At 53.9% G+C, this 24,750-nt stretch overlaps 9 protein-coding genes across 9 annotated transcripts; 5 read left to right on the top strand and 4 right to left on the bottom strand.

Moving 5' to 3' along the window:
* Positions 1 to 1,266: 1,266 nt before the first annotated feature.
* Positions 1,267 to 4,449, top strand: CPAR01_04399 (uncharacterized protein; the record flags this gene model as incomplete). The annotated part of the gene is made up of 1 exon (XM_060488680.1): positions 1,267 to 4,449. One exon carries the CDS (start codon positions 1,267 to 1,269, stop codon positions 4,447 to 4,449), a length of 3,183 nt encoding a protein of 1,060 aa, XP_060352886.1.
* A 521-nt stretch (positions 4,450 to 4,970) lies between these two features.
* On the bottom strand, positions 4,971 to 5,228 carry CPAR01_04398 (uncharacterized protein; the record flags this gene model as incomplete). Its single annotated transcript, XM_060488679.1, has 1 exon — positions 4,971 to 5,228. One exon carries the CDS (start codon positions 5,226 to 5,228, stop codon positions 4,971 to 4,973), a length of 258 nt encoding a protein of 85 aa, XP_060352885.1.
* Positions 5,229 to 7,744: 2,516 nt separating this feature from the next.
* Positions 7,745 to 9,371, bottom strand: CPAR01_04397 (transcription factor Tos4; the record flags this gene model as incomplete). The annotated part of the gene is made up of 2 exons (XM_060488678.1): positions 7,745 to 7,777; positions 7,833 to 9,371. 2 exons carry the CDS (start codon positions 9,369 to 9,371, stop codon positions 7,745 to 7,747), a joined length of 1,572 nt encoding a protein of 523 aa, XP_060352884.1.
* Positions 9,372 to 12,500: 3,129 nt separating this feature from the next.
* Positions 12,501 to 13,756, top strand: CPAR01_04396 (uncharacterized protein; the record flags this gene model as incomplete). Its single annotated transcript, XM_060488677.1, has 2 exons — positions 12,501 to 12,566; positions 12,659 to 13,756. The coding sequence occupies 2 exons, from the start codon at positions 12,501 to 12,503 to the stop codon at positions 13,754 to 13,756; spliced, it is 1,164 nt and encodes a 387-aa protein (XP_060352883.1).
* Positions 13,757 to 13,990: 234 nt separating this feature from the next.
* On the bottom strand, positions 13,991 to 14,995 carry CPAR01_04395 (palmitoyl protein thioesterase; the record flags this gene model as incomplete). The annotated part of the gene is made up of 1 exon (XM_060488676.1): positions 13,991 to 14,995. The coding sequence occupies one exon, from the start codon at positions 14,993 to 14,995 to the stop codon at positions 13,991 to 13,993; it is 1,005 nt and encodes a 334-aa protein (XP_060352882.1).
* Positions 14,996 to 16,348: 1,353 nt separating this feature from the next.
* CPAR01_04394 (uncharacterized protein) lies at positions 16,349 to 16,507 on the top strand (the record flags this gene model as incomplete). The annotated part of the gene is made up of 1 exon (XM_060488675.1): positions 16,349 to 16,507. One exon carries the CDS (start codon positions 16,349 to 16,351, stop codon positions 16,505 to 16,507), a length of 159 nt encoding a protein of 52 aa, XP_060352881.1.
* A 1,192-nt stretch (positions 16,508 to 17,699) lies between these two features.
* Positions 17,700 to 19,776, top strand: CPAR01_04393 (C-type cyclin; the record flags this gene model as incomplete). The annotated part of the gene is made up of 3 exons (XM_060488674.1): positions 17,700 to 18,601; positions 18,675 to 18,882; positions 18,934 to 19,776. 3 exons carry the CDS (start codon positions 17,700 to 17,702, stop codon positions 19,774 to 19,776), a joined length of 1,953 nt encoding a protein of 650 aa, XP_060352880.1.
* Positions 19,777 to 20,812: 1,036 nt separating this feature from the next.
* On the top strand, positions 20,813 to 22,059 carry CPAR01_04392 (uncharacterized protein; the record flags this gene model as incomplete). The annotated part of the gene is made up of 3 exons (XM_060488673.1): positions 20,813 to 20,901; positions 20,947 to 21,780; positions 21,834 to 22,059. The coding sequence occupies 3 exons, from the start codon at positions 20,813 to 20,815 to the stop codon at positions 22,057 to 22,059; spliced, it is 1,149 nt and encodes a 382-aa protein (XP_060352879.1).
* Positions 22,060 to 22,394: 335 nt separating this feature from the next.
* On the bottom strand, positions 22,395 to 24,212 carry CPAR01_04391 (uncharacterized protein; the record flags this gene model as incomplete). Its single annotated transcript, XM_060488672.1, has 4 exons — positions 22,395 to 22,580; positions 22,636 to 22,696; positions 22,747 to 24,014; positions 24,066 to 24,212. 4 exons carry the CDS (start codon positions 24,210 to 24,212, stop codon positions 22,395 to 22,397), a joined length of 1,662 nt encoding a protein of 553 aa, XP_060352878.1.
* Between the last annotated feature and the right edge of the window lie 538 nt (positions 24,213 to 24,750).

Here is a 24,750-nt window from a genome sequence, read left to right as displayed (position 1 = left end):
ATAGATGAGCAAGAGGGACTGATAGCGGAGATGGGTATGCAAAAGTCTATTAGAAAAAGAAAGGCTTTCTCCGACTGAATCGTCCCCCAAGATAAGGTAGTGAATGCAAAATGATGACCAAACGAAGTCGAATCCAAAGAAAAAGTTTGGGTCGCAATCGAAGAATGTTGCGCCGCAAATACCTTACATACCTAGCAGCGCCGAGTTGACTCAGGCCGAGCGAACAATTTGAGCCCCGGCCAATGTGCAACAACGGCGAATGAAAACGGACGAGATGCCCCGCCAAAGCTCCCTCTGATGATGCTGTCATCGGTACCTGGCCCCCCCCCCCCCTTCCAAGCCTTTTTCTCTTTCTTAGGTAAGCGTGTCTCTACTTACAGACAGCTTGTCTTAGGTCAGCATTCTACACGTGATTCACTCGCTTTCTGGCTTCACCCGTGCGCACTTGCATTCTTATCGCCCATTCCTTATCCATCCGCGTCGATTGGGCCGCATTTATCACAGCTCCCAAGTGGTAAGACAACCTAGGTGCTCCACTTTCCAGCCACTGGCGCAACTCTGCACCTGCGTCACTGGCCAGTTGCACCAATTCGGGGTCGTTCGGCGGTTTCAAGCGTTCCTCGGGCAAGAGGGCCACTGTCCGCAAAGGCTTACCCCGCAAACTGCCCTGCTGAAGGCTCTCCACCTGGGCGTACACCTCAGTGGCCCTGAGCCCACGGTGCCCACCCGGCTCACTGCGGGAGCAGCGCTAGGGAGCGGTAACTGTGGATCCCACCTCTCCCATTGCGACCTACCAGTGTCCCAACCCGGCCAGTCGCAGCTGATTGCCGCTTGCTGCTTGCTGCTCCCTCTGGCCCGTCTTAGGTAGGTTGCCCATCGGTCCATTCTATCCGTCCAGTACCTTTTGAACTCTCGCTACCTCTTTCCTTCCAACCTTGCTCGCTTCTCTCTTAACGTCGCCGAGGTGGCGGATTGATTTTCAATTCTTACCTCTTCAACTCTTCGTTCCAAGCAATATTCGTGTCGTACAGCCTACATGCGGGTCGTGGTACGAGCAGTTCCCCCCCTCACTTCTCCCTCGTGTAAGTCGTTCCGGTTTATTCACGTGCGCTCGAGTCCGAATACTCGCTGGCCGCATTTGGCCGACCACTCTCTGCCCTCGAGAAAGCACGACGCGACCGCGCTCGTTGGATTCATTTTTCGCTGACTTCTGCATGTAATTAGTCTCGGGAGCATGGTAAAGGCACAAAGCGTAAATCCATCATCATGCTCGCCACCGTTTCTCGCTCCTCGCCTCGGGCGGGCGGTCTCTACCCCAGCAGAGCCTCCACGGTGGGATCACTGGTATCCTCGAACCAGACACCCATGAGGGCCAGCCACTATGGCCAAACTCGCGGCTTCCGCTTCGGTGCGTGGTCATCCTACTTGGACCCCGAGGTCCAGCGTCAGCTACGTCTTCGTCAGCGCCACATCAAATACAAATACATGGAATCGATCAATCGCAAGCTGTCCTGGGACCCAAACTCGCGTGCTCAAGACTCGAGAATCGTGATGAAGAAGATGTTGGCTCAGTGCTGGATCAGACAAGGTCATACCCGCTCTGGTGGCAGATACGTGAGAGAGGAAGATGTGAAGAAGGGTGGATCGGGCGAAACCCCAGACACCCGACCCGGCCAGAACATTGAGGATGTCGAGCGCAGTGCTATCAATGCTCTCTTCTCCGGCAAGCGCGCCAATCCTTTGGAATATGACCTGTGGCAGTCTCCTCTGCAAAATATTCGCAATTATCTGGGTAGCCAGACTAGGAGCAAGTACACGGCTGCTGCCGGCCGCGACGTTTCGCCCGACATCGACCCGATTACGAACCGAAGAATGCACTCTTCACACGCGCCCCAGTCGGTGTTTGATAACTCTTCGGACAAAAATACTCAAGAGCCCTTTTTCCCAGACGGGGTCCCCCCCGCCGACGAGCTCAAGGAGTATGGCAATGTCACGATTGACAGTGCCCCGTGGGCCGAAGCTGGGTCCAGTAGTGGAGTTGTGGAGACCCCGCAATATGCGGATCTCGACAAGTACAAGCCGGTCATGGATGAGAAGCTTGATGCTAAGCAACTTTCCGAGGAGCCGAAATACGACGACTTGGGCAAATACACACCGGTGGGCCTCAAAGATTTCTTGGAAGAGGTAGACGCTACGCCCAAGTATGAGGACCTCGGCAAGTATGCCAACCCGACACTGAACGACCGCCCTCCCGAGGAGCTCTCCCAGCCTGCATACGAAGACCTGGACAAGTACCGTCCGGTGATGCATAACGAGAATGCCGAGGTTCCGGAGCCACATGAGCGATATACAGATTTGCACAAGTATGGCCCCATCATGCACAATGAGAAGGATGTGGTAGAGGAGAAGCAGCCCTACGACGACCTCCACAAGTACGGCCCAATCATGCATAACGAAAAGGACGTCTTGGAGGAGATGCAGTCATATGACGACCTCCACAAGTATGGACCGAGCAGTTTCAACGAACCTGAGGGATTACGCCCCCGTTCCGACGAGGAGAAATCAAAAGACTACGACGACCTTCACAAGTATCGCCCGCATTCTTTCAACGAGCCGTCGGGTCTGCGCCCCGTGCATCCCGAGGAAGCCTCCAAAGCTTACACTGATCTGGACCAATATGGCCCCATGTCTTATAACGAACCCCACGGACAAGCTCCCATGCACCCGGAGGAGGCATCCAAGGCATACGCAGACCTCGATGCCTACAACCCTGTCGGCTGGAATGAGCCGCACGGCAAACCGCCAATGCACCCAGAGGAAGCCTCAAAGCAGTATAAGGACCTTGGGACATACTCTAAAGAGTTCAAACGCGGTGATGCACCGCCACCAGAGGGTGTTATTGCAGCGGTTGAGCCTGAAGAGGCGGCCAAGCACCAGCCTGTGCAATACAACGAGCCCGAAAGCCAGCGCCCCAAAAATGACTGGGATCAGAAGGCTTTCGACGAGGCCAAGCAGTATGAATCTTTCCGCTACAATGAGCCCGATGGCCAACCTGCCGCCGTTATCGACCCTGTTTCCAAGGGTTTGGGTGACTTCGATGCGGAGATCGCTGCGAAGGCAAACAGACGCAAGTCTTTTGCTCAAACATCAGAGAAGGAGAGAGCAGACGATTTGGACCTGCTCCGAGCCAGCGATGTTCGGGCCAAAATTCCGACGTCTTCGGGCCAGTCCCGGAGAGAATACAGCACGACGAACAGACAGATTCTCGAAGCCGATCTTCCCCGATATGCCGTGAACTGGGATATCTCGAGCAAAGCTGCCCGTATTGCAGTGCGCCAGTCTAGAAACAAGGCGTGGGATCACATTCCCTCCAAGAAGGAAAACCTTACTGGCAACTATGTCAGGGACTTCCCTGAAGACTTTTCGCGGAACTGGAACGACATTGTTGCGGCTGCCGCGGATAGTCAAAAGGTTGAGGAAAGCAAAGACCAAGACGAGGTTGAGGCCGCGTCCTTTGATGAGAGTTTTCCGAGTCTGGAACACAAATTGGAGCCATCCCTGGACCGGTCGTCTTCCTTTAGGACTACTCGCATCGCGGGAAAGAGAGGTCAAAATGACCAGTATTCAAAAGAGCCTCAGGGCCTTGAGGTGAGCTACTCCGAGGAGTGCGGTGGCAAGCAGACCTGGCCATCCTACGTCCGGACATATGGAACCGTGACGGACGCCATGGCCAATGCCTCTTCAACCGCACAGGAAGCGGTTTCCGCTGCCAAAACCGAGGGTGTGGTATCCTCGACCGCAGTCGAGGCACCCCGGGAGCCTACCATTTACAAGATTCTTGCATACGACCCGACAATGCAGGCTATCAACACAGCCGAAACCACGTCGGTCGTCCCCGACAGTGCAACACCGCTAACGCCAGCGGAGGTTATTCTACGGTTGTCAAACCCAACCAAGTTCTTCCCCTACTTTAGCACTCTGCAAAGGGAGGGATACGAGATTGTTTCCGGAAGCGGAGACGTCCTGGTATTCCGCAAGGTCCGCGAGGCAGAGACGGCATCCAAGGAGCAGACTGCTGCTTCCTTCGCCCCTGCGATCGAGAAGCCGACGACATACCAGGCGCCAAAGGTGAACCCCATCGACATGATGGGGAGCGACCCCGTAGTACCAAGCGCTTACTCTTCCAGTCCTACAGGCTATCTCAACTATGATTACCCCGGAGCGGAGACATCAGAGAAACCCCCGCCTCCCTTCAGTCCGCTGAGGAGGCGCAACACGATATCCTGTGACAGCCAGGATCTCGAACCTCCAAAGCGGCCGAAGAGGAGCAGGGCCAAGAAGGTTGTTCTTGGCGCCGTATGGGTCGGCGGGATTTCTTACGCGATCGGTGTGGTTGGAGAGTATTTCAAGACTGGAGGCAAAGATGGTCAGGGGCCTAAGGGTTTGTAGGCAGATGCCGTGAGGGAGGGTTCTGCGGATTGATTTGGGATTTGGTTGGGATGGTTTATATACCTTTTCCGGTTGTAGGATTCGGCTGCCATTTGAGCCAGGCAAACTCTCCATTGTATCAGTAACACGCTCAATGATGCAATAGTCACTTCTCACTCTTGTCGCACGCTGCTGCGACTGACGTAATTTGGGTGACTTGCTGATGGTTTCGTGCTCTTTCACAAGCGGCACTCGCAAACAACGAGGACATCGAAGTCATATGGGATAATGAAGATTTGATGATACAACCTAGTAATACACTTTTTTGAACGCCGTGCCTTCCTAGCTATCCGACGGCGACTTCATCCATGCTCTTCATCATTACCAATCTTCTTGTCCAGGCATAGGGACCGCCTCGGGAAAATTCCCTCTTCAACAACACCAAACCCCCCTTCAACACCACGACCTCCCATTCGTATGACTTGACCGCAACGTTACCGCCGATTCTCAATTTCTTGTTGCGGATCTTGGCCCTCGGACTTTTACGAGCGCTCGGTGAACCCAGGACCAGTCTTCACATCCTCAATGTGACTCATCTGCAGCGCGCGCTTCTGGTCTTCCTGGTTCCAGCTCTGACGGCGCTCGAAGGAGGGTTTCCAGCTGTTTGTCGTGGATTCGACGATGGCGCGCGGGGTTGTGGCTGATGGGGAGGATTGCTTGTTGTTGTTGGAGGAGGAGGAGGAGGTTGGGGAGGTGGTGTAATTTGAGATGTCGGGTTGGGCGGTTTGTTCGGATGCCATTTTGGAGGTGTTGGACGTTTGGTTTGATTTGAAGATCTTTTTGAGGTTTGTGAGTTTGGGATTTTCTGTGGATGTTGAAAAAGTTGATGTTTTGTATGGTTTGAGGTTTGGTTTGGTTTGGTGATGTAGGTCAGGTAGGTAGGTGGAGAGCGTGAGGAGTGTTTATAGTTTACACTCGGAGTCGTTGGAATGTAGAGGTTTGATTACACGACGACGGGGTGCAGAGCAACGGGAAGCAGGTGAGTTTCACGAGAGGAAAGAGCGGGGAAGATGAAGAGGAGGAACGAAATCTTTTAAACTTCCCATATACCTCCTCCTTTGCCATACGTGCTTTCCTTCTTCCACTTTCAGGGTCCAATGCGCCTGTGAGGTTTGGCGCTGCATACACACCACCACCGCACCACAGCGCGCCACCTCTTTCCGGATGTGTTTAACCTGTTTTGCCTCACTCCTACTCTTTCATCTTCCTTCACAGTGATCGTCGCTGCAAGAAAACGATGCTCGAGAACTAGCCTATCTCCTTTACTTACTTACCTACCTGCCATGCTCCCGCGTTTTGATGCAACCTACGCCCTGTCCAATGCAGATATGACGAACCCCCCTCAGCTCTGAAAGACCCCGTCAAAATATTCGTCTTACAAGAAAGCAGACGACAAACGATGCATGGAAGTACGGGCACTAGCCTCGAGAGGTGTGGTAGTTGAGAATCACCCTGTATCAGACGATGATCAGCCCAGCAGAGGCTGAACGTACAATATCGTAGCTCATTTCTCCTTTTTCTGCCCCGCGTTCCGTTGGCGGCAAAGTAGGCAGCATGAAAGAAGGGTAGGATGAGCTAGCTACCGCCAGAACATATCGCCACTGACGCCTGTGTGATCGGGGTACCGTGTGTAATCGGCAGCTCTGTCCCATTGACACCACCACACACCCTTGTCGTCATAAAACGGTTCTCGAGCATATACGTCCTTCGACTGTCGCCCTTTTCTCAGATCAACACAGAAGGTGAGGGTGCGTAGGACAACCACTACCTACGCCTTGTTGCGCAGACAGCCCTCCGACTTCAGTCCAACTGACTACCGGTATCCTGCGCCCGGGCACTCGCGGCACTACCTGTATTCATAGGTACCGAAGTGCCAACCAGCGAAGCTCAATCACCTAACCCATTCCTCACCGTAATTATCCACCAAGAAAATTCTTCTAATCATCCATTCAGTCCCGGTGCATGAAGAACCTCGAAGAGACATTCACACCACCGGAAAAGCACCTTACACCCTAGGGCAGGAAACAAAAGCAACCACCGCCGTCATTGCGGGGTAGGTTCGGGGGGCCCAGACCCATACTAAATTAGGCTTATCGGACGTTATCAGTCAACGAGGGTCCGTGCACCGCACTAAGCCGGCCCCACACGAGCTCCGGGATCACCGCGCAGGGAAACGACGGAACGACATGACGCTGCAGATTCCGGCTTCCTTCGTCGTAACTTGCCTCATCTTGCCTTACCTAAACTGAGCCGTTTCTTCATAAGAAGTATGATAAATGTAGAGTTACAGGTTCGAATGTCTGTCAGACTGTGTTCGTTCGATTACTGCGCGATAAGTTCTCTTAGAATCGCATTTGAGAGAGGGCAAGGTTGGTCCATGTAATCGGAGCCGAAGGTCGGAATCGAGATGCGGTGTGTTTTTTCGGGCACGAGCTAGACGCGGCAGGGATGAGCGCGTGACGGCGTGGACCTCCCGTCTCAACACCCATTTCATCTCAGCTGGTTCATCAGTATCCTGTCAACGGAGAGCCTCATGGGACGCGAAGTCATTCAAGATCGCAGGCAGCCTCATTAGAACAAACATGATTTTTTATTCGCCAGACCTCTCTGATTGAAGATGAATCTTCAACTTTTCTAAACCCCTTCCATCCATCCATCCAACACCATCCCATTCGTCCCACCCATCATCATTTCCATTTCCCGTGACCGACCGCCCGCCAGCCCAATTCATATCCCATCTTTCTTCGTATAAACCTTGCAAAACTTAACTTCAAAAGACGAAACAGGCGAGACGAAAAAATCCATCAAAAATCAAGAGACACACACTCCTCGCTTCCAAATCGATTGTAACCTGGATGCCGCATGTATCTCGTCTAACGGGGTCGGTGTCGGGGTTATAGGCGCGGGCGTGGTACGGTGATTTTTGTTTCGCGTGCCTTGGGGGGAATCTTTGGGGTAAAAATAAGGAGGCCGCCCTTCTCCGGAGGTATAGTAGTAGTAGTAGTGGAATCGTACAGTAATAATACGTTGAAACAGAAAAACGCCTTGCGCTATGCAGCCAGTTCACACGAGTTGGTTTTGCCCAATGGTGGTTTTTGAGAGCCAAGGTATAGACAGTAAAAGGGTGTGATGCAAGACGAGAGAAGTGAGAGGCCATGCTCGGTATATGCACGCCATCAGTTCAGCCTCAGCAAGGCAAAAAGGGTGTAGAAACCCCGAAAAAACATGGGATGAAAAGCGATAGCTAGAACAAGGTTCAAGGTGTACGGGGGCGCTTCCAGTAGTATTGCTAAACCCAGCATGTTAACTTCAACCTCTTTACTTCTATGCTTTATTAATCTTACCTTGTGCTGCTTGCGACACGCGCGCAGGCTGGGCTTGCGCAGACCATCCGTCACGGCAAGGCGGCGCTGGTCGTCGTCGTCGAACTCGGGGACGTAGTAGTACTCGCTCTCGAGCTGCTTGCCAGCAGCGTCCTTGCCCTGGCGTTGAATGATACCAATGCATGCCGTTGCCTCGATCAGACTTCGGAGCTGGTCCTTTGTCAACCCCTTGCGCTCTTCCGACGGCAGGTTGTTCATGATGGTCGACAGGGGGTTGGACGACAGACGCGAAAAGGCCAGCTGGTTGACGACATGGTTGCGGACGGTAGGATTCTCGTAGGGGGGCTCCGCTTCCTTGACTTCCTCCTCGTCTTCCAGCACCTCGCCTTCTTCAGCTTCCTCTGGCGACTTTGGCGGCGCGGAGATGGGACTAGAGGGCCTTGATTCGTCGCGGACCGTGGGCAGGCCCGTTCGCTTAAAAGGAGGGAACTTGGGAGACGCAGTAGTGATGGAGGCCAAGCGGTTGGAGATATCTGCCCCAAAGGGTCCAAAAGAGTGAACAATCGGGTCATTCTCCTCGTCAGGGTCGTTCACGTTCTCGTCTTCCGGCTCACTGAGTTCGGACGAGAAGGAGTTGGTGGCCTTGGTAGCGAAGCTCTGACCAATAATGGTGCCCGAGTCAACCAGCTTGGGAAGCTCGGGTTCGTCTGCACTCGAGTCCTCGTAGATTTGCACTTCCCCATCTTCCCTGGGCAAAAGAGCCTGGAGTCGCTGCGAGCTGCTGAGATGCGCCGTTGGTGAGTCTGGGGACTCGATGCGCGAGGGCCGGCGCAAAGGACTCGACTGCAAAAGGTCGGCCGCAACGCGGGCAGCGGACCGAGGAGGCGAGTCACCCCAAGCAGAATCATCGGGGCTGGCGAGGCGGTCGCGACGGTCCCGCTTCGGCCATTGGATCATGACACGGGCGTCCTGAACGTCAATCATGATTTCGGTCCCTTCTGTTTCGGACGTGAAGGAATCGCCCTTGAGGAGCTCCCACGTACGGCCCTGGCAGTGAAGCTTCAACCCGTTCCAGCCATTGCAGATGATTTCAATCTTGTTGGGCTCCAGAGCGGAGGGAGCAGGCACGTAGCGGGCCTTGACGTGGATGCGGGACACGAGGCGGTTTGCGGACAGCTGGTAGTGGGACGAGTTGCTAGAGCGGCCCATGAGGAGAGTTTCGCCATTCTCGTTCAGTTCGATGGAGCTGACAGCACTGAGAGGAGTGCGCTCGGAGGCGGTAGAGAGTGCTCGAGACAGACCACCAGGTCTTGAGTGTACGCGGGGCGGAGAGGAGGATAGGATGCCGGTGCTCGAGGTCGGGATCGGGGTGGGATATTTCAGGTACGCGTTGCTTGCTCCCACAGAACCGGGACGAGCTTGTCGTTTGGAGGGTCTAGGGAAGCCCGGGGACGAAGAGAGAGGTTCGAACGCCGGGAGAAGGCTCGGGGCAGGACGTTTGGTGCCGGCCAGAGGAAGCGTAGGCTCCTGGGTCTTTGATCGGGGCGACGAGTCGAGCATTATGGCAACGACAGCATGCCCAGGCTAGGAGAGTGAGAGTGCCGGTCTGAGGATGATGGGAGGGCGTGTTTGGTCCTTTTGCAGTATTCCCTCTTGTAATTCCTCGAATTTGTGTTCCTTGCACGTCGTTGGGAGGTGGGCGCGTTATGCTCGGCGCGGGTGTCGCTTCGACTATCGGACGTGGGATATTGGCGTTGTGCGGGTAAGCGTGTAAGTGGCTCTCGCTCTTCCGGCAGGGGTGAGATGTACAAGAGTCAGGGTCTCGAGGGATATGTCCGTGGAAAGGAGAGAGAGGTAGAGAGGATAAGGTCTGCAACAAAGTTGAATATCTCGAAGGAGGTCTCTAGGATCCAAGCCTGGCCACACGTGAATAAAAAAAGAGAGAGAAGGCTTTGGAAGAGTGAAAACTGTCAAAGTGGTTGCAGGTCTGATGGAAGGAGGCCCGGTGGTGCGGCCCTGGACCTTTTTGAGGGGGGCCCTTGCCCAAAAAACGGGAAGCGTGTCTCTCGCGCGTCCACGTCTTTCCCGCGTGTTGGTGGGCGCGCGCCGAATTGTGCTGTGCAGGCACCTCACGTTGTGCTTTTAGGCACTTTAGGTACGTAGAGTGGGGAGCAAGAGTCGCGTGCCCGCTGAGGGTAGACGGGTTTATAGGTACCTTCACGGGACGATGGATGACCACAGCGGGTAGATGCGCTAAAGATGACCGTGTTTCTAGGCCATGGCCGCTGGACGCGGGCCGTTGTCTGAGCTTGTTGCGGCGGTCACCCGCTAACCGTGGAGTTTAGTTGCTTCCCCAAGGAGTATCTGTAGCTATCCTCAACCTCATCAGTCTTTACGTCTTCATCACCAACTCTCACTCTCAGTCTCATATTCATTCTGAGTCTTTGGCTTCACGACTTGTCCACATGTAGACCGCCATTTCTCTTCCAGCCTCTTGTGTACAAAACCTGCAGTCATTAGACCTTACAATGGCCGTTGTGCCCCTCATCAAGATCCGATCCAGCCTCCCCGAAATCACGTCCGAGTCTCCAAGTCTCCACCATACACGCTTTCTTGGGTGAGAGACGAGTAAGAGGCTGCAAGAAAAAAAAAACCACTACTGGCCCACTTCCAGTGCGCGTCTTCTCTTACACCACCACATACGCACATACGCTTTCGATCATTGCCGATGGTCAGCATTTCATCCTTCTTCCCAGCTGTTGACGGATGATGAGCTAAGGTACTTTGACATTACGGGGGCCATCCCATCCAACGGCGAAGAGCGCTGAAGAACATACTCATTAGCCGCCCAAGGCCACCACCAGTGGATGAGAGTCCACTCTGTCCAACCGTCTCGCCCATTCGAACCCCGGCGCATCCCAAGCTGACCGGAGTGATCTATGCTAACCAGGAAGGTAAGGTAAACTGAGTGAAGTATCCATAAAGTATCTCCCTCAGGATGGCGTGTCCAAGGAAAGATCAAGAGGCTTGCAATTTACATTACTAGTAAGTTGCATAGCTAGTGGAGGTTTCTCTCAGAGTTCTCCAAGTCTCCAAGAAAGCCATGCATTCCATCACTGTGCGCTGTTCCCCCCCAGTCCTTCGTCCATCCCTGTGCTTCACAGCCGAGACTCATACACCCTAAATCGCGATATCGCATCGGACCAGTTCTCGTCTAAAGCCCTCCTCAGAATCCATTGGTTCCGAGCACGGTCGTTTCTCTCTCTGTGGCTATTATCCGCCTTCCCTTTGCTGCCACAAGCATCATAGATGCGCCAAAGGTCTGCCCGCCTGGTGAGACTTTTGAGTCTTGACCCGCCCCGTCGACTGGGATGCGGGCAACCGGTCCCAGACTTCCAGTCCCAGTCCCAGATCGCCTCGTTCCAGGCTGCCCATGCAATGCAATCCGAAGGGGGTTGAAACGAGCATCGCGAGACCGTGATTGCTGCGCGTAAAGTGTCTTTCATTTCACACTTGGGAAACTTGAGTCCCCTTCAGCCCTCAAGACTATGATCCCTTGATTTATATACCATGTTCCAACCTTACGAATCCCCTGCAATTCGTTGCCTTATTGTACGCAAACCAACATATCTTTGTAACGCGTTCCCAAGCGAATATGACTACCCGTCCCCTTAGCACGGGTGGAAATGAGCTGTCAGGAAGCGCCAGACACTTTGTACCCGGAAAGCCGTGCTGGGTATGAAAGTAGTTAAACCCACGTCTTCCCGAACCGTCAATCATCGCGTCCCGACAGGAACACCCCGCATCGCTAAAGCAAGTCGCGCTCCCTCCCATCTCATTCTCACACGACCCGCTGAGGCTTTTGGGCAAATGATGATCCCGGCGTTCCCAATTGGATTCCATTGGATTGAAAAAACCTCGTTGGCATGTGCATATTAGTGACCGACCAACTTACAATGGCAGTCCGGCCCACAAACCACGTTGTCCACACTTTTCTGAGAGACTCTTGGATGCCGGGACCCGTTTTCAGACTGAGACAATGCTCGTGTGTTGAGACTTGTAGGTAAATGAATTTCCATGTCCGTCTGTAATAGGAGTGAAGAAGCGTTGGTCAATTCTCACACGAATCGCAACTGTGCTGCAAAGAGTTGAGACGTTTTTGCTGCTGAACGCGTTGGTCGACTGCTAATCTGGCTGTCCTCGGCTGACTTTGCATATGAAGACGCGATATCAACCACTCAACGCGTCGAGACATGTGCAACCCGTTTTATGTAGTGAACAGAGTCTGACCGTCAAATCCAAGGCCAAAAACTTCATCCGAGGCCTTTGTGGCCAGAATTTGCTTCAACATCGGGACCAGACCGCCAACTTGCACTCAAATCAGCATCCAAGAAACCCAGCAAGTCGCGGCGGCTCGGTGAGTGCGGTTGGAGCTAAGGTCCTTCACCGAGCCCTCACCTCGGTCAGGCCATACCGACACGGGAAGCACGGACCCCATCGGCACCGGCGCCCTGGATCCGCCGACAGGACATGATCCCTGTCGTTTTGGCCAAAAAATTTCTGGACGACGGTCCAAAGATTTCTGGTCGCCCCCACCATATCTCTCTCTGTAGTCGCCGTGTTGAAGTTTTGCCAGAACCAAAGAAAACCAAAAAACGAGCCTTCAACCAACCCGTCAAACCAGCAGTCATGGCTCCCTCAAAGACCGTCGCCGTCGCATCGAAAGATGTCACGCCCTCAATTGACCCCGAGCAGGTAATTACTCCCCGCTACTTTTCCTCCCGTTTGACAGCAGCGCAACTCCATTCAAGATCTCCCAGATCGCTAACCGATGCGCGAAACCTTAGACCCTGAAGGCCTCCAAGGCTCTCCTGGCACACATCAAGAAGGCCGCCAAGGAAAAGTCTGAGGAATCCGTCAAGAAGAACCTCCTCGCCGACGAGACAGAGGACCTCGCCAGCCAGCCCATCTGGCTCACCCTCACAACCAAGCGCCACATCGCCGACAGCGCCCGCCTCAAGCCCGGCAAGATCACCCTCCCGCACCCCCTAAACCAGGACGAGGACGCCACGATATGCCTCATCACCGCCGACCCCCAGCGCGCCTACAAGAACATCGTCGCCTCGGAAGAGTTCCCCGAGGCCCTCCGCAAGCGCATCACCCGCGTCGTCGACGTGGCCCACCTCAAGTCCAAGTTCAAGCAGTACGAGGCCCAGCGCAAGCTCTTCGCCGAGCACGACGTCTTCCTCGCAGACGACCGCATCGTCAACCGCCTCCCCAAGGCCCTCGGCAAGACCTTTTACAAGACTACCGCCAAGCGCCCCGTCCCCGTCGTCATCTCCGCCAAACCCCCGCGCGGCGCAGACGGCAAGCGCGCAAAGGCGGCCCCCAAGACCCCCGGCACCGTCAACGCCGGCACCCCGCAGGATATTGCCGCCGAGATCGAAAAGGCCGTCGGTGCCGCCCTCGTCAGCCTCACTCCGTCCACCAACACCGCCATCCGGATAGGCTACGCCGGCTTCAAGCCCCAGCAGGTCGCCGACAACGTTACCGCCGTCGTCGACGCCCTCATCACCAAGTGGGTGCCCGAGAAGTGGGCCAACGTTAAGAGTATCTACGTCAAGGGCCAGGAGACCGCCGCCCTGCCCATCTGGCTGACGGACGAGCTCTGGCTCGAGGACAAGGATATCGTCGCCGACGACAGCGAGCAGGCCAAGGCGATGAAGGAGAAGGCCAATGTCGGCAAGAAGCGCAAGTCGATTGGCGCTGACGACGAAGAGGCCGAGACTGCGACCAAGCCCAAGAAGGCCAAGAAGGCGGCCAAGGAGGCCACGCAAAAGGCTCTTCCCGAGGGCGACGACGAGAACCTCAACAAGCAGATTGCCGAGCGCAAGGAGAAGCTGAAGAAGCAAAAGGCCAAGGCCAAGGCTGCCGTCGACAACTAAATGTGTTTTGAGACCCAGGGCATGGCTGTAGAGATGGTACCGAAAAAATAAAAAGGAGGAAGGGTTTTTACGTGCGGGATTATACCATGCATGGTTTGTGGCGTACGGCGTTGGTTCAAACAAAAATCAATCATGAGAACTCGTGCTTAGAAATTTACCAATAAGAACTAGTGTACAATTTTCCCTTTTGCACTTTTTCCCTTGTGTCGCTTTCATCAAATCACTACCCAGCAATTACAACTCCTCAAAGACAGGAATCTCCTCGACCGTCTTCTCAGCCTCAAAGGTCTTCTTGAACGGCCCAAAGAACTCCTGGATGGTCTTATTGAGCGTCTTGTCAGAAATCTGCATATGCTCGCCAGGAATCTGGCGGAAGCGAAGCCCGCCCTTGCGGTCCAGCTCCCTCAAGCCAATCCAGTCCTCCTTGTAAATCGCCCGGGCCCGCAGCGGCAGGCTCTCGGTGCCGTTGACCTCCTCGAACCACGCCGTCTCCTTGGGGATGACGGTGGTGTCGTCCTCAAACATGACCATGACAAAGTTGGCCAGGCTGGCGAGGTTCTTGCCGTACCGCACGTTCTTGAGCTCGCGCTCGTTGTTGATGTCGGCCAAAAAGTTGGACGACTCGAGGTACTTTTCGTACTGCTCCGGCTGCGGATCGCGGTAGTACTGAGCCGGCACGAGGCGGTTCTGGACGAAGCCGGACCAGGTGTTAAAGCGCAGGAGGGCCATGGCGCCCTTGCAGAGGAAGTCGCCGTCGCCGCAGGCGCGGAACTCGACGATGCCGTTGTGCTGGCTGCCGTAGGTGACGAGGGACCGGACGGGCGGGTTGTTGCAGCGCTCGACGTAGCCGCGCAGGAACTGCCCGCCCTGGCTGAAGCCGATGGCGTCGACGGCGGGCGCCGTGGAGAGGATCGGGTGGGCGGCGAGCTCGGCGCAGACTTCCTCGAGCTGGGTGGTGACGTTGCCGAAGAAGGTGGCGGAGCGGTCGGCGTTGGGGTCGGCGCCGACTTTGATGGTATAGACAAAGGTGCCCGGGTTGAGCTCCTCGGCGACTTCGCCTAGGCGCTTGATGCCCTCGCCGTCGTACGAGTCGCCGAGGCCGTGCCAGACGATGAGGGGGATCGGGTGGTCGTCGGTATCGTCGGACGAGCTTGTGTGGTGTTTGGGGGTCGCGGCCGTGTAGGCTGCGGTGGCTAGGGAGCTGACTGTGAGCAGTGTGGGGATGGAGAGGGACTTCATTGCGTATTCTCGTATTCTCTGGTTGTTCGTCTACTACTATCAAAGCTGGACTATGGTTGTGAGGTTGGAGAGCGACCAGTGTCCCGGAGACTTTTGTTGGTCTTTCTTTGGATGTCAAAGGGATGGAGGGGAGTGTGGCAAGGGAAAGCTGACGACACCAACACAAGCCCATGGACTGTAGCTGCGCGGTTGGGCGAGAAAGCAGGAGCTTGGCCGTTGCCGCCTGCCTATCGCCATGCAGTGCTGACTTATCGATTGAGCTTCCCATTGGCCACGGACAAAACATGTGGGCTGGGGGATGTTCCGAGAGCCCGTCCACTCATCTTCACTGAACGTTCCTTTGCATGTGCTTAGGTCATCACCTTACCAGCGGTCCGTGCCATCCATTTCACGAGTTTCCCAGGCTCCAAGGGGTTAGCGTCTCAGGAGCTTCAACCTCGACAGCTCTAGAGCCGTCTCTTTGGCCCGGTGCTCTCTTACACCGTGATACCTAAGCTCAACTACTAGGCCAGACGGTAAACCTAGCCTCCCCTGTCAACGTCGGTCAAAAGTCTTCGAGGTCCGGCGGTCCTCCTCTGCCAAGATCATAGCAGACAGACTAGAAGCAGCAACAGCTCCAGCCAAGTCCGTCGGGGCCCTGTCAAGTGTCGGTCCTCGTTCCTGGGAGCTAAACGCTCCCGGATGGCGGTAGAACGCAGCATAGACATTTGTTACGTCGATTGACTCGAGTGGCTATCCCTCCCTCCAGCCGTGTGAGTGCCAACAGCTCAGTGGCGGGTAGATCCCATGTCGGCAGAATTCCCTGCCCTCTCTGCCCCTCTGAAACGCTCTCGGTGCGAGACCAAAGATGCAACCAAGGAATGGTCCCCTGTTTCACGCAACCTAGCCTCTCAGGCTCTCTTACTGGTGTTCCCCCCGGAGTACCACCACCACCGCGACGCACCCTCGTACAGGGACACGAGAGGCAGAGGCTGACGACGCTGGAGACCGAAGGGTGCATGAAGTAGCCTTGTGGCTGGACGACGTTGATCGGCCGATCTTTTTGCGGCCTTGGCTCGGACGGCATGTGTTCGGGCGAACCCTCGTTGCTGGCGGGTTGCGTGGGTGGGCAGTGTTCGCGGGTTCCATAAGTATGGACGACGGTCCTTTCTCGAACGACACTTGAAACATGGGAAGACGAGTATGCTCATTGAACTGAAAACCCATCTGCAGAATTGTCGAGTTTATCTGATCTGAAGAACTGCATCTCTCTATTTACATCTTTCAATCTAAATATACGCCTTTGCTCTGCATTTCACTCTTCTCGTCTCGCTCATCGGACGTTTCCATCTCACAGTCCGACAACCGATCAATATGCAGTTCTCAAAGGTTCTCTGCGTCCTCTTTCCGGTTGCCGTCCTGGCGGCGCCGTTCAAGACCTTCGAGGTCCCGACGCTGGATCCCAACACGGTTGCACCGGTGGTTCCTGCTATCGACCGCCGTGTTCCTCAGGCGGACACTTGTGACGAGTAAAGTGGCTTTGTGGGACAGCACTGAGGGAAGATACTGGCGGTTCTATCAACGTTTCTCTCACACAACGCCGAGGGATGGGTATGAATACATCAGTATGTTACTCGGTGCTAGGAGCAGACCAGTGATATCAAAAAGGTTTGTCTTTATCCAACAACATCAACTTACGCCCATTGCATCACTTCTCGACGCATTGTATACCCTCAACGACGTCTCAGTACGGCATTGGTTGCATACAATGACACCAAGCCGCACTTTGATACTCCTTTCAACCCTTTGTTGTCTAAAGACATGAGGCATGGCACATGGCTAACATCACTCTCAGATACCCCTATCACTAGTCTACATGCTCAATCTGCGAGGAGGAACGTTCACGAGACGGGACTCCTAGGTCCCATTGCGAGCACGGCTCCGGTTCAAGGCCTCACCAGCCGCACCTCAACTCCCCACGCGGCTGGAAAGGATGCTTCGGTTCTCCGAGTTCGTTTAGTGGAAACGGAAAAACGTTTGGGGAAGGAAAGAATATTATTGTACCTACCTTTGAAGGCGGTCTTTCGAACCTGCCCTTGGAAAAGAAACAGACGCCGAGATATCCACCTCTTTCTCTCTTGACTCTTTGCTTCCATACTCTACCAGTTGACGATACCTTCGTCGTTGGGTGACTGCAGTTTCGCCGTGCTCCCTCGGCCGTCGCGTCTTGAGGGCATTTATCTTGATATCGACAATTGCGGTCTTTTTGCGAATCTCTCTGAGAAGCTATCGTTGCTCCAACTCAAAGTTTCAATACTCTCTTTTCAAAGTCTCTACGTTCGCTCTCGGGATTTACGCCTTCGCCACTCTCTATCGACTGAGCTTACTTGGCAACTGAACTGTCTTGATCTATCCTTCTAGCTCAGCTTCGCGATCGAGCAGCTTCTTAGTCAAGCAGATTCACATTTACCGGCTGACTACAAGCTCACCTACACTCTCCTTTACTCTCCCCTCTCTGAACATCATGGCAAGTTGATTTCCTACCATTTCCGAGACCGCCCGCAGTTTTCTCTATTCACCCGAGGATACTGGACAATTACCTGCCATTTTGTTTTCGAGACATTCACTAGAGAAAAGAATCTTTGAATCTCTACTTTCTATCGGAAGCACACTTACTACTAACTCACAAAGATGGATGATGAACTGACGCAATGAATAAACACAGATGAAGTCCCCCGGAATCATTCCTGCTGGAATGACTGCTCTCAACGGATACTATGTTCCTACCAATCCTTCGATTCCTGGAACCTCAGACATCGAACAATTTGACTTCACGGTTGACGGTCATCCCAAGTTGATTAGAGTCTTGCATCGACAAGACCGGTCCGTTGAGCCGCCCCGTTTCCGGCTCCAAGTCGTGGAGCACCCCAACTGGGTGACACGGTCCGTGCGCAAAAGAAAGGTCGACTGGGACGCCGCGGTGGACGCAGGTCCAGCACCGTTCACCCACCCCACCGCGACTCTGCCGGACATCTACAAGGCAGTTTTGGAGACCCTCGGACGCGAAATCTCGGAGGCTACGCTAGAACAGATCAACAACCTCTACAAAGACGACACCACTCTCGACCTGCCCCTCGAGGGAGACAAGGTCTGGTTCGATGACTACAGCTGGATTCAGCTTCCCGTTAAGCGTTCTTCGTACCTAGCCATCGACCCAGACGACGACGGTGACTCTGACGACACCGGCACCGTAGGCGACAACGACCGGTACCTCGACTGCGATTTCAATTGCGGCGACGATTTCGCGGACGAGAACGAGAAGACATTGCAGGGCGATTCTGACACGGCTGGCAAAGATTGTGACGGCGACTATACAATGGCTCCCTCCGGCCCCAAGGCGCAGAGCGTTGCGCAGAGTGCTGCTGCCACGAACAACTCAGCACCGGCCGCCGAACCCGCGGCTGCTAAGGGTCCGCACCCTGGACATATGCAGGTGTCTTGCCAGTTCACGAGCGAGCAGAGATTGAGACGCATGCTGCGAGACAACAAGAGCGATCCAGCTAGGGAGGATAGCTACCGTCTTCAGGGAGTGCAGCTCATCGATAACGTCCGCACCATGCTGCGCGTGTATGTTGGACTCTCGTTCTGGTTACGATGGCAGGAGCTTGATGAAGTGGCGATGCTGACTTTTTACTCGCAGCCCTATCAAGACGTTTGACACTGCCTGTGTCTACTTCCACTGGTTCAGACTCTCGTTCCGCGATGCCGAGTACAACTACTCAGATGCTGCCATGGCTTGTCTCTTCCTGGCCTGCAAGGTTGAGGACACCATCAAGAAGTCCAAGGAGATCCTGTGTGCTGCGTACAACATTAAGAATCCCGAGCACCCCACGACCCAGGACGATAAGGTGTGTAGTGACCAGTAGTCTACTATTTGGCTGTGACTAACCCAATCGCAGATGTTCGAACAGCCCTCCAAGATCATCATCGGCCTGGAGCGCCTGGTCCTTGAGACCGTCGGCTTCGACTTCCGCTGCCGCTACCCTCAGTCCGCTTTGCTGAAGGCAACCAAGAAGATCCTGGGTCCCCAGTCCAAGACCGTCTTCGCTACCGCCATGGAGATGAGTGTCGACCTGTACAAGACCTTTGCCCCAGTCAAACAGACAACCTACGCCCTGGCTCTTGGTCTTCTAGAGCTCAGCGCCCGCCTCCTCGGCCAGGGCGTCGACAAGGTAGAGAAGATCAACTACGCAGACTTCCACACGACGCGCCAAAACGTCGTCGAGACGGTCCTCGACCTCCTCGACCTCTACACCCAACATGGCAAGTCCACCAAGCTCGGCGTCCAGTTCGACCTCAATAAATTCATCGAGGTCAAGATCGTCATCAACAGCGAAGTCGACAACACTCCAGGCCTCGTGCGCTACGCCCACTGGTGCACCAATTGCGACGGCGGCGAGGACGAGAACCTCTCCAACGGCGTCTCCGTCCTCAAGAATATTTCCTTCTTTGGTAGCAACTCTGCTAAGCGCAACGGACGCAACCAGGACGGCACCATGCGCTTCGTGTTTGACCCGGACCGCGCCCGCCAGGAGCGCAAGGAGGTCGAGGCTTACTACCGTGACGAGTATGAAGAGTACGAGGTCGAGGTTGAGGTTCCCATTGAGCCTGAGCAGCGCGGCGGCGGCAACAACAATAACAACCATAACCACCGCGATAAGCGTCATGAGGGCGGCGGCGGCGGTGGTTGGGGCGGTCGTCGTAACCACCATGGTCGTGCCAAGGGCCGCGGTTACTACTGAGCTTGCTTGCTAGCTACCTCTATCATCACCTTCATCTTTGAACTCGCTCTTCACCGCGCGGCGGTCACTACTTCCGTCGACGGTTACATAGCACCCGCCAACGAACGAGGCTTTGCACATCAAGTGTATATGGGATGGAAGGGGAATTTTGTCCGATTATCTGGCGTTGACGGTACCAAAAGATACCCCATGGGAAAAGAATTTGGAATGCTTTTTTGTTTCCGAGAAGGAAAAACGTTACTTTGGCGACTTGAGTCCGCTCGCAAGTCACATTGTCAGAACTACAATTCAAATCACGAAGCTTGTATAAGCAGATAGGAATTGGAACACAAGGTTGTAAAATGTTGCGTCACTAGGTTTGTGAATGATGGCCTATTAACGGCCCGGCGATGAACCGCAATCAGCCCGGTCGAGGTGTGTTTCGGATAGGTCGCTACAGGTTACCGGCTAGGGAAAGGGAAGAACCACTAGGACTCGGGCAACCTGAGAATGAGGACTTGCATGCCAGGGTGGCTTGCGGTTAATACCGGGCAACCCATGTAATGCTGTACACCTTGGCCAGAACGCCGGCCGAGATGAGCCCTCGAACGTTCATAGGTTGAGAATGAGGCATGCTGGCTCGGAAAGCCCATCCGCGCCCATGGCGTCCTGTCATGTTATGCACTTTTGCGGCGTAGTCTCTTTTTCGAGGTGTGGCCTCAAGCAGCCTCACCTTCGGCCGGGTGTCATGAGGCCTTCGTAGATGTAAAGAGATGTCATTGGAGTTCCCCGCAAATTTTCTGCATTCAAATACATCCCTTACCCCTCAGATAGTGAGATGTCTGTCTGAGATAGTGAGATGTCTGTTAAAAAACAATGCGAGATCGGGCTTTCACTATCTTTCTATATTTCCGCCTACGCATTCTGCGACACATATTAGCTGATATAAAACCCTACACTGAAATATAGCCACCTTTAGGTCTTGTAAGTCCCATGTGCATCACTCCAAATAGGAATCTCATCTCATTGATGTCTCAATATCTGACTCATATCAACTATGGCTTTAGAACCGGAGATGAAGAAGCTGTTTGCTCACCAACCGTGCTTACTGCGCATGATCTGTACGCTGCCTATCATCACTTCCCAGTCAGCATTTACACCCTGAAGCTGACCCTCAAAATGTTGCCACAGGCCCTTAGTTTCAGCCTCAGGCCGGTCATCAAATGACGGGAGCCTTGCGCTGTTCCACGACACGATCTACCAAGCTTTGGAGTTATATAGCTTCCCAAACCACGCCAGACCGGATTCGCCTCCCAATTCATACCAGCGAGATGTAGACCGCGGCAGCCACTACCCTGCTCTCTTCTGTGACTTGCATCGTTCTGTCAACAGCGATAATCCGGGCAATGGGTCTTACAATGGACGCACGGGGCCGATTGCCACCACTCCTGAACATCGCAGCATCGACAGATCAGAGGACCATTCTCTAGAACTAATACTGGCGAGCTTTCCATACTCGTTCGACGAATCTTCCATGGTAGCCAGTCAATCAGGGTCTCAGAATTCCGTTAGCATTGGGTGTAATGCTCTGCAAGATCCCCAGAGGTTCTTTGCGACTTTACCCATCGTGGGTAATGCTGCACCGTCTGCACAATGTTCAACTATAACTCCCTCGAATATGGACAACGGGATTGGCTTCTCCGGCCCAAGATTCCCAGAACGGCAACACAGTCAGGCTGGTCAAGCAATCCAAGCTTCTGACTTCTTGACTAATGAAGCAGCCGGTGATTTGATCGTCGTACCTGGCCACCCCATGAGCACCAAGAGCGCCCAAGTGGCTGCCTTAAGAGACGACAACAACCGCAACAAGGGGCGAATCGATAACTCTAATCGGGCTTCTTACAGCCAATTTCCTCTAGGTGGCAGTATTAGGCGACGAAGAGACGACTATGGCTTAGACAGATCATCGACACCAGGCGATTGTCCCTTCTGTGAAAACTTCAGCGGAGACGCAAAGCGACTCAGGTTCGTATACTCACAGCTCCGGCAATCTTTGTATATTAATTGATTCGGTACAGGGATCATATACGATGTCATATCAAGGAGCATGCTTGTGAAGTACCACGGTGTTCTCAACGCTTCAGCACTGCGAGAGATCTCCTCAGGCACGACAGATCTGCACATCAGAAGGCGAAACTAATTTGCCATATTTGCGAAGCTAGTATTCGAGGCGGGCGTCTGGATAACTTGAAGAGGCACATGAGGCAGAGGCACCCCTTGGTACAGGCAGATGTGGATAGCTAGTTCGACAGACCTTCACATTGATTACGAGCATTATTGCACTTTTCGTTTAGACTACGGAATGTATGTTTGCGTTACATCACGTATCAAATTTGGTTTGATAGTTTAAGCACACAATATGTACTGAATGCATATATGATCTCTTTTCGTACTTGCATGGACAGATTCACGGCTGTAGTCCCGAAGCCTTAATCATTGCCGATGGAACAACTCTTTCGCGACCACATTACTCGACCACAGTCGAGCGAGGAGAAATTCTCCGATTTTTATACGGATACAACGTCATGTTCAAATTACTTGAGAAACAGGCCCGGCGAAATGAAGTATGTACAACTGTATCAGTAAAGGCTGCGCAGATTAGATAGCCCAGCAGCCTCAAGGTTCTCCTTGATCGTTCCGTTCAGCTGAACGTTGAACGGACCAAGCTCCAAGGGGCAGTAGTGTTCCTTGCCACACATGGTGTCTTGGAAGTAAGATCGAATGGCTGCAAACGCACAGATGTTGTTCGCGGCTACCGTGGTGTGCTATGAAATTGTTAGCGCATTGCATCTGTCAAAGAGATGTTGATATTGAACTTACACCCATGCCATCAGTGACGAGTCTCCGAGCGTTGGCATACTTGGGCGCATTCGAGATGGCGCTGAAAGTTTTCATCAGCAAGGGTTGTCACGGTAGGTAAGCTCAACTTACTTCTCAATTGGCGTCGTAGGATCGTAGGTATTGCTGACGAAGAGCATCGGGTACGAGGTATTACCTCCATATGGACCCTTGAAGACGTCGTTGGATCTGATGGGCCAATCGAGACATGCGAGCATCGTCCTAGACCAGACTTCTCCCACGATGCTGGTGTCCTTCAAGCCGTCCAGTAAGGGCTTGATATCCGCGAGTGACTTCCCGTACCAGATGTTGCTCTGATCAGAGCATAAGATGCCCAGAGTCTGCTCGGGGTTCACGTATCCTCCCATATTAGGATCTCCGTAGATCGCATTCGTCTGCCCTATCCACGCAGCAATGGAGTTGGACGATATTGCCTTCTCCAAAGCAACGAAGACGTCGGAAACCCTGCTGAACTCGGCCAGCGGTTGCACCACCGCACTAAGGACACTGACTTTGAAGGTCACAAGTGCCAGGCCAATGTCAGTTGCGTTCGCCCAGCCCTCTGCCTCAGCCTTCTGAGCGTTAAGCTGCGTAAAGGAAGCATTCCATCGGCTAAAGATGTCCTTTGGAGTGTTCCCCGTGTAAAAAGAGCAGAGATCTGGACCTGCGGCGTGACAGTACACGAAGAAAGCTCCCAAAACGCCGTCGACGTGGTTGATAGAGCTCGAGGTGAAGTTCGTCTGGTAGCTAACTGGGTCAACCAGCCCATCGATGGCAACATGGCCAACCCTATCAGGGAACATTGACGCAAACGTCTGTCCGAGCATGGTCCCGTAGCTCACACCGTAGTAGTTCAGCTTATTCGAGTCAAGCACCGTACGATTACCGTCAGGAGAAGCAGAAAAGGCCTCAACAATGCTAAGCATGTCGCGCGCAGTAACAGCAGTCGTCATATGCGGACCGGCTTCGGTATCAGCACCAGTTTGGGCCTGACACTTTTCTCCAAGCTCTTTTCCAAAGTCGATGAACTGTTGGTAGTACCCATCAACCACCCGCGGGGCATCTCGTCCGGAAAGTGTACCATTCTTGCCTATCGAGATGCCTGCTGAGCAATTGGGCCGCGGTTCGCTGATCCCGACACCGCGGGGGTCAAAGCCGATGATGTCAAAGTTGGAACCGGCTACGACTTGAACCGTGGTGCCATTGTAACGCGCCAGCTCGATCCCAGACGCCCCTGGTCCGCCTGGGTTGATGAGGATGGCGCCTCGGTACGGGCCGTCTGGGGACTCGGCGGCGGCGGGGATCTTTAGTAAGGGGACGGAAGCTCTGCCAAGACTTGGATTCTTGTAATCGAGAGGTACCTGGGTAATTCTGTTAGTTGAAAAGACACGGGGGTTGGAGATATGACATACATCGAGCTTGGCGCAGAAGAATTGGCCTTCACATGGGCACCAGACGAGGTCTCGGGAGGGAGTGATCGAATCAAATGTGCAGTCTTGAGCTTCAACGGCTCGAAATCCCACGAGTGCAAAGGCCGCCGTCAGTTTCCAAGATGTCATTGCAACTAAAGGAGGAGATGAACGAATGTGGTGGTTTGGTGTAAAGAATGAAAAGAGCAGAAAGGCGAAATTCTCAGTCGCTTCTCGGTTGGTCTGGATACTGCTTTGATACACCAGCATCGGACGGGACTTTGATTGATATATATACAAATTGCCCGGAAAGTTGAACCACTGCTAGACGACTTTCGAGAGGGAGTATGGGTGTTGCACTAGTGAGTGAGAAGGCAAACACCCCTTCCGAGACAAAACCTGTCCCCATTGGAACTTCTTGAGCTTGGCTCCGTCACCACCCCTCTCGTCATCCTACATCTGGCATCATAAAGTCCGAAGCCAAGTTGATCATTGCTGCCACTTACACTACTTAGAGCGTGAGGGGTTTCTGAGCAGCATCCGGGGCTGCATAGAAAAGGAGATTAGAAGTAGGCTGTGCTCGACCTGCGGGTCACTCGCAGGGTCTAAGAATAACCTGCAGCTGGACTCTACAAGAATGCGATGTTTCAAACACGCCCATACAATAATTAAGCTCGTCTTGATGTTT

This window comes from Colletotrichum paranaense (genome assembly GCF_030867605.1).
Source record: "Colletotrichum paranaense strain IMI 384185 chromosome Unknown Scaffold_3.1, whole genome shotgun sequence".
NCBI classification, from domain to species: Eukaryota; Fungi; Ascomycota; class Sordariomycetes; order Glomerellales; family Glomerellaceae; genus Colletotrichum; species Colletotrichum paranaense.
This window is presented reverse-complemented; position numbering and strand designations above follow the sequence as displayed.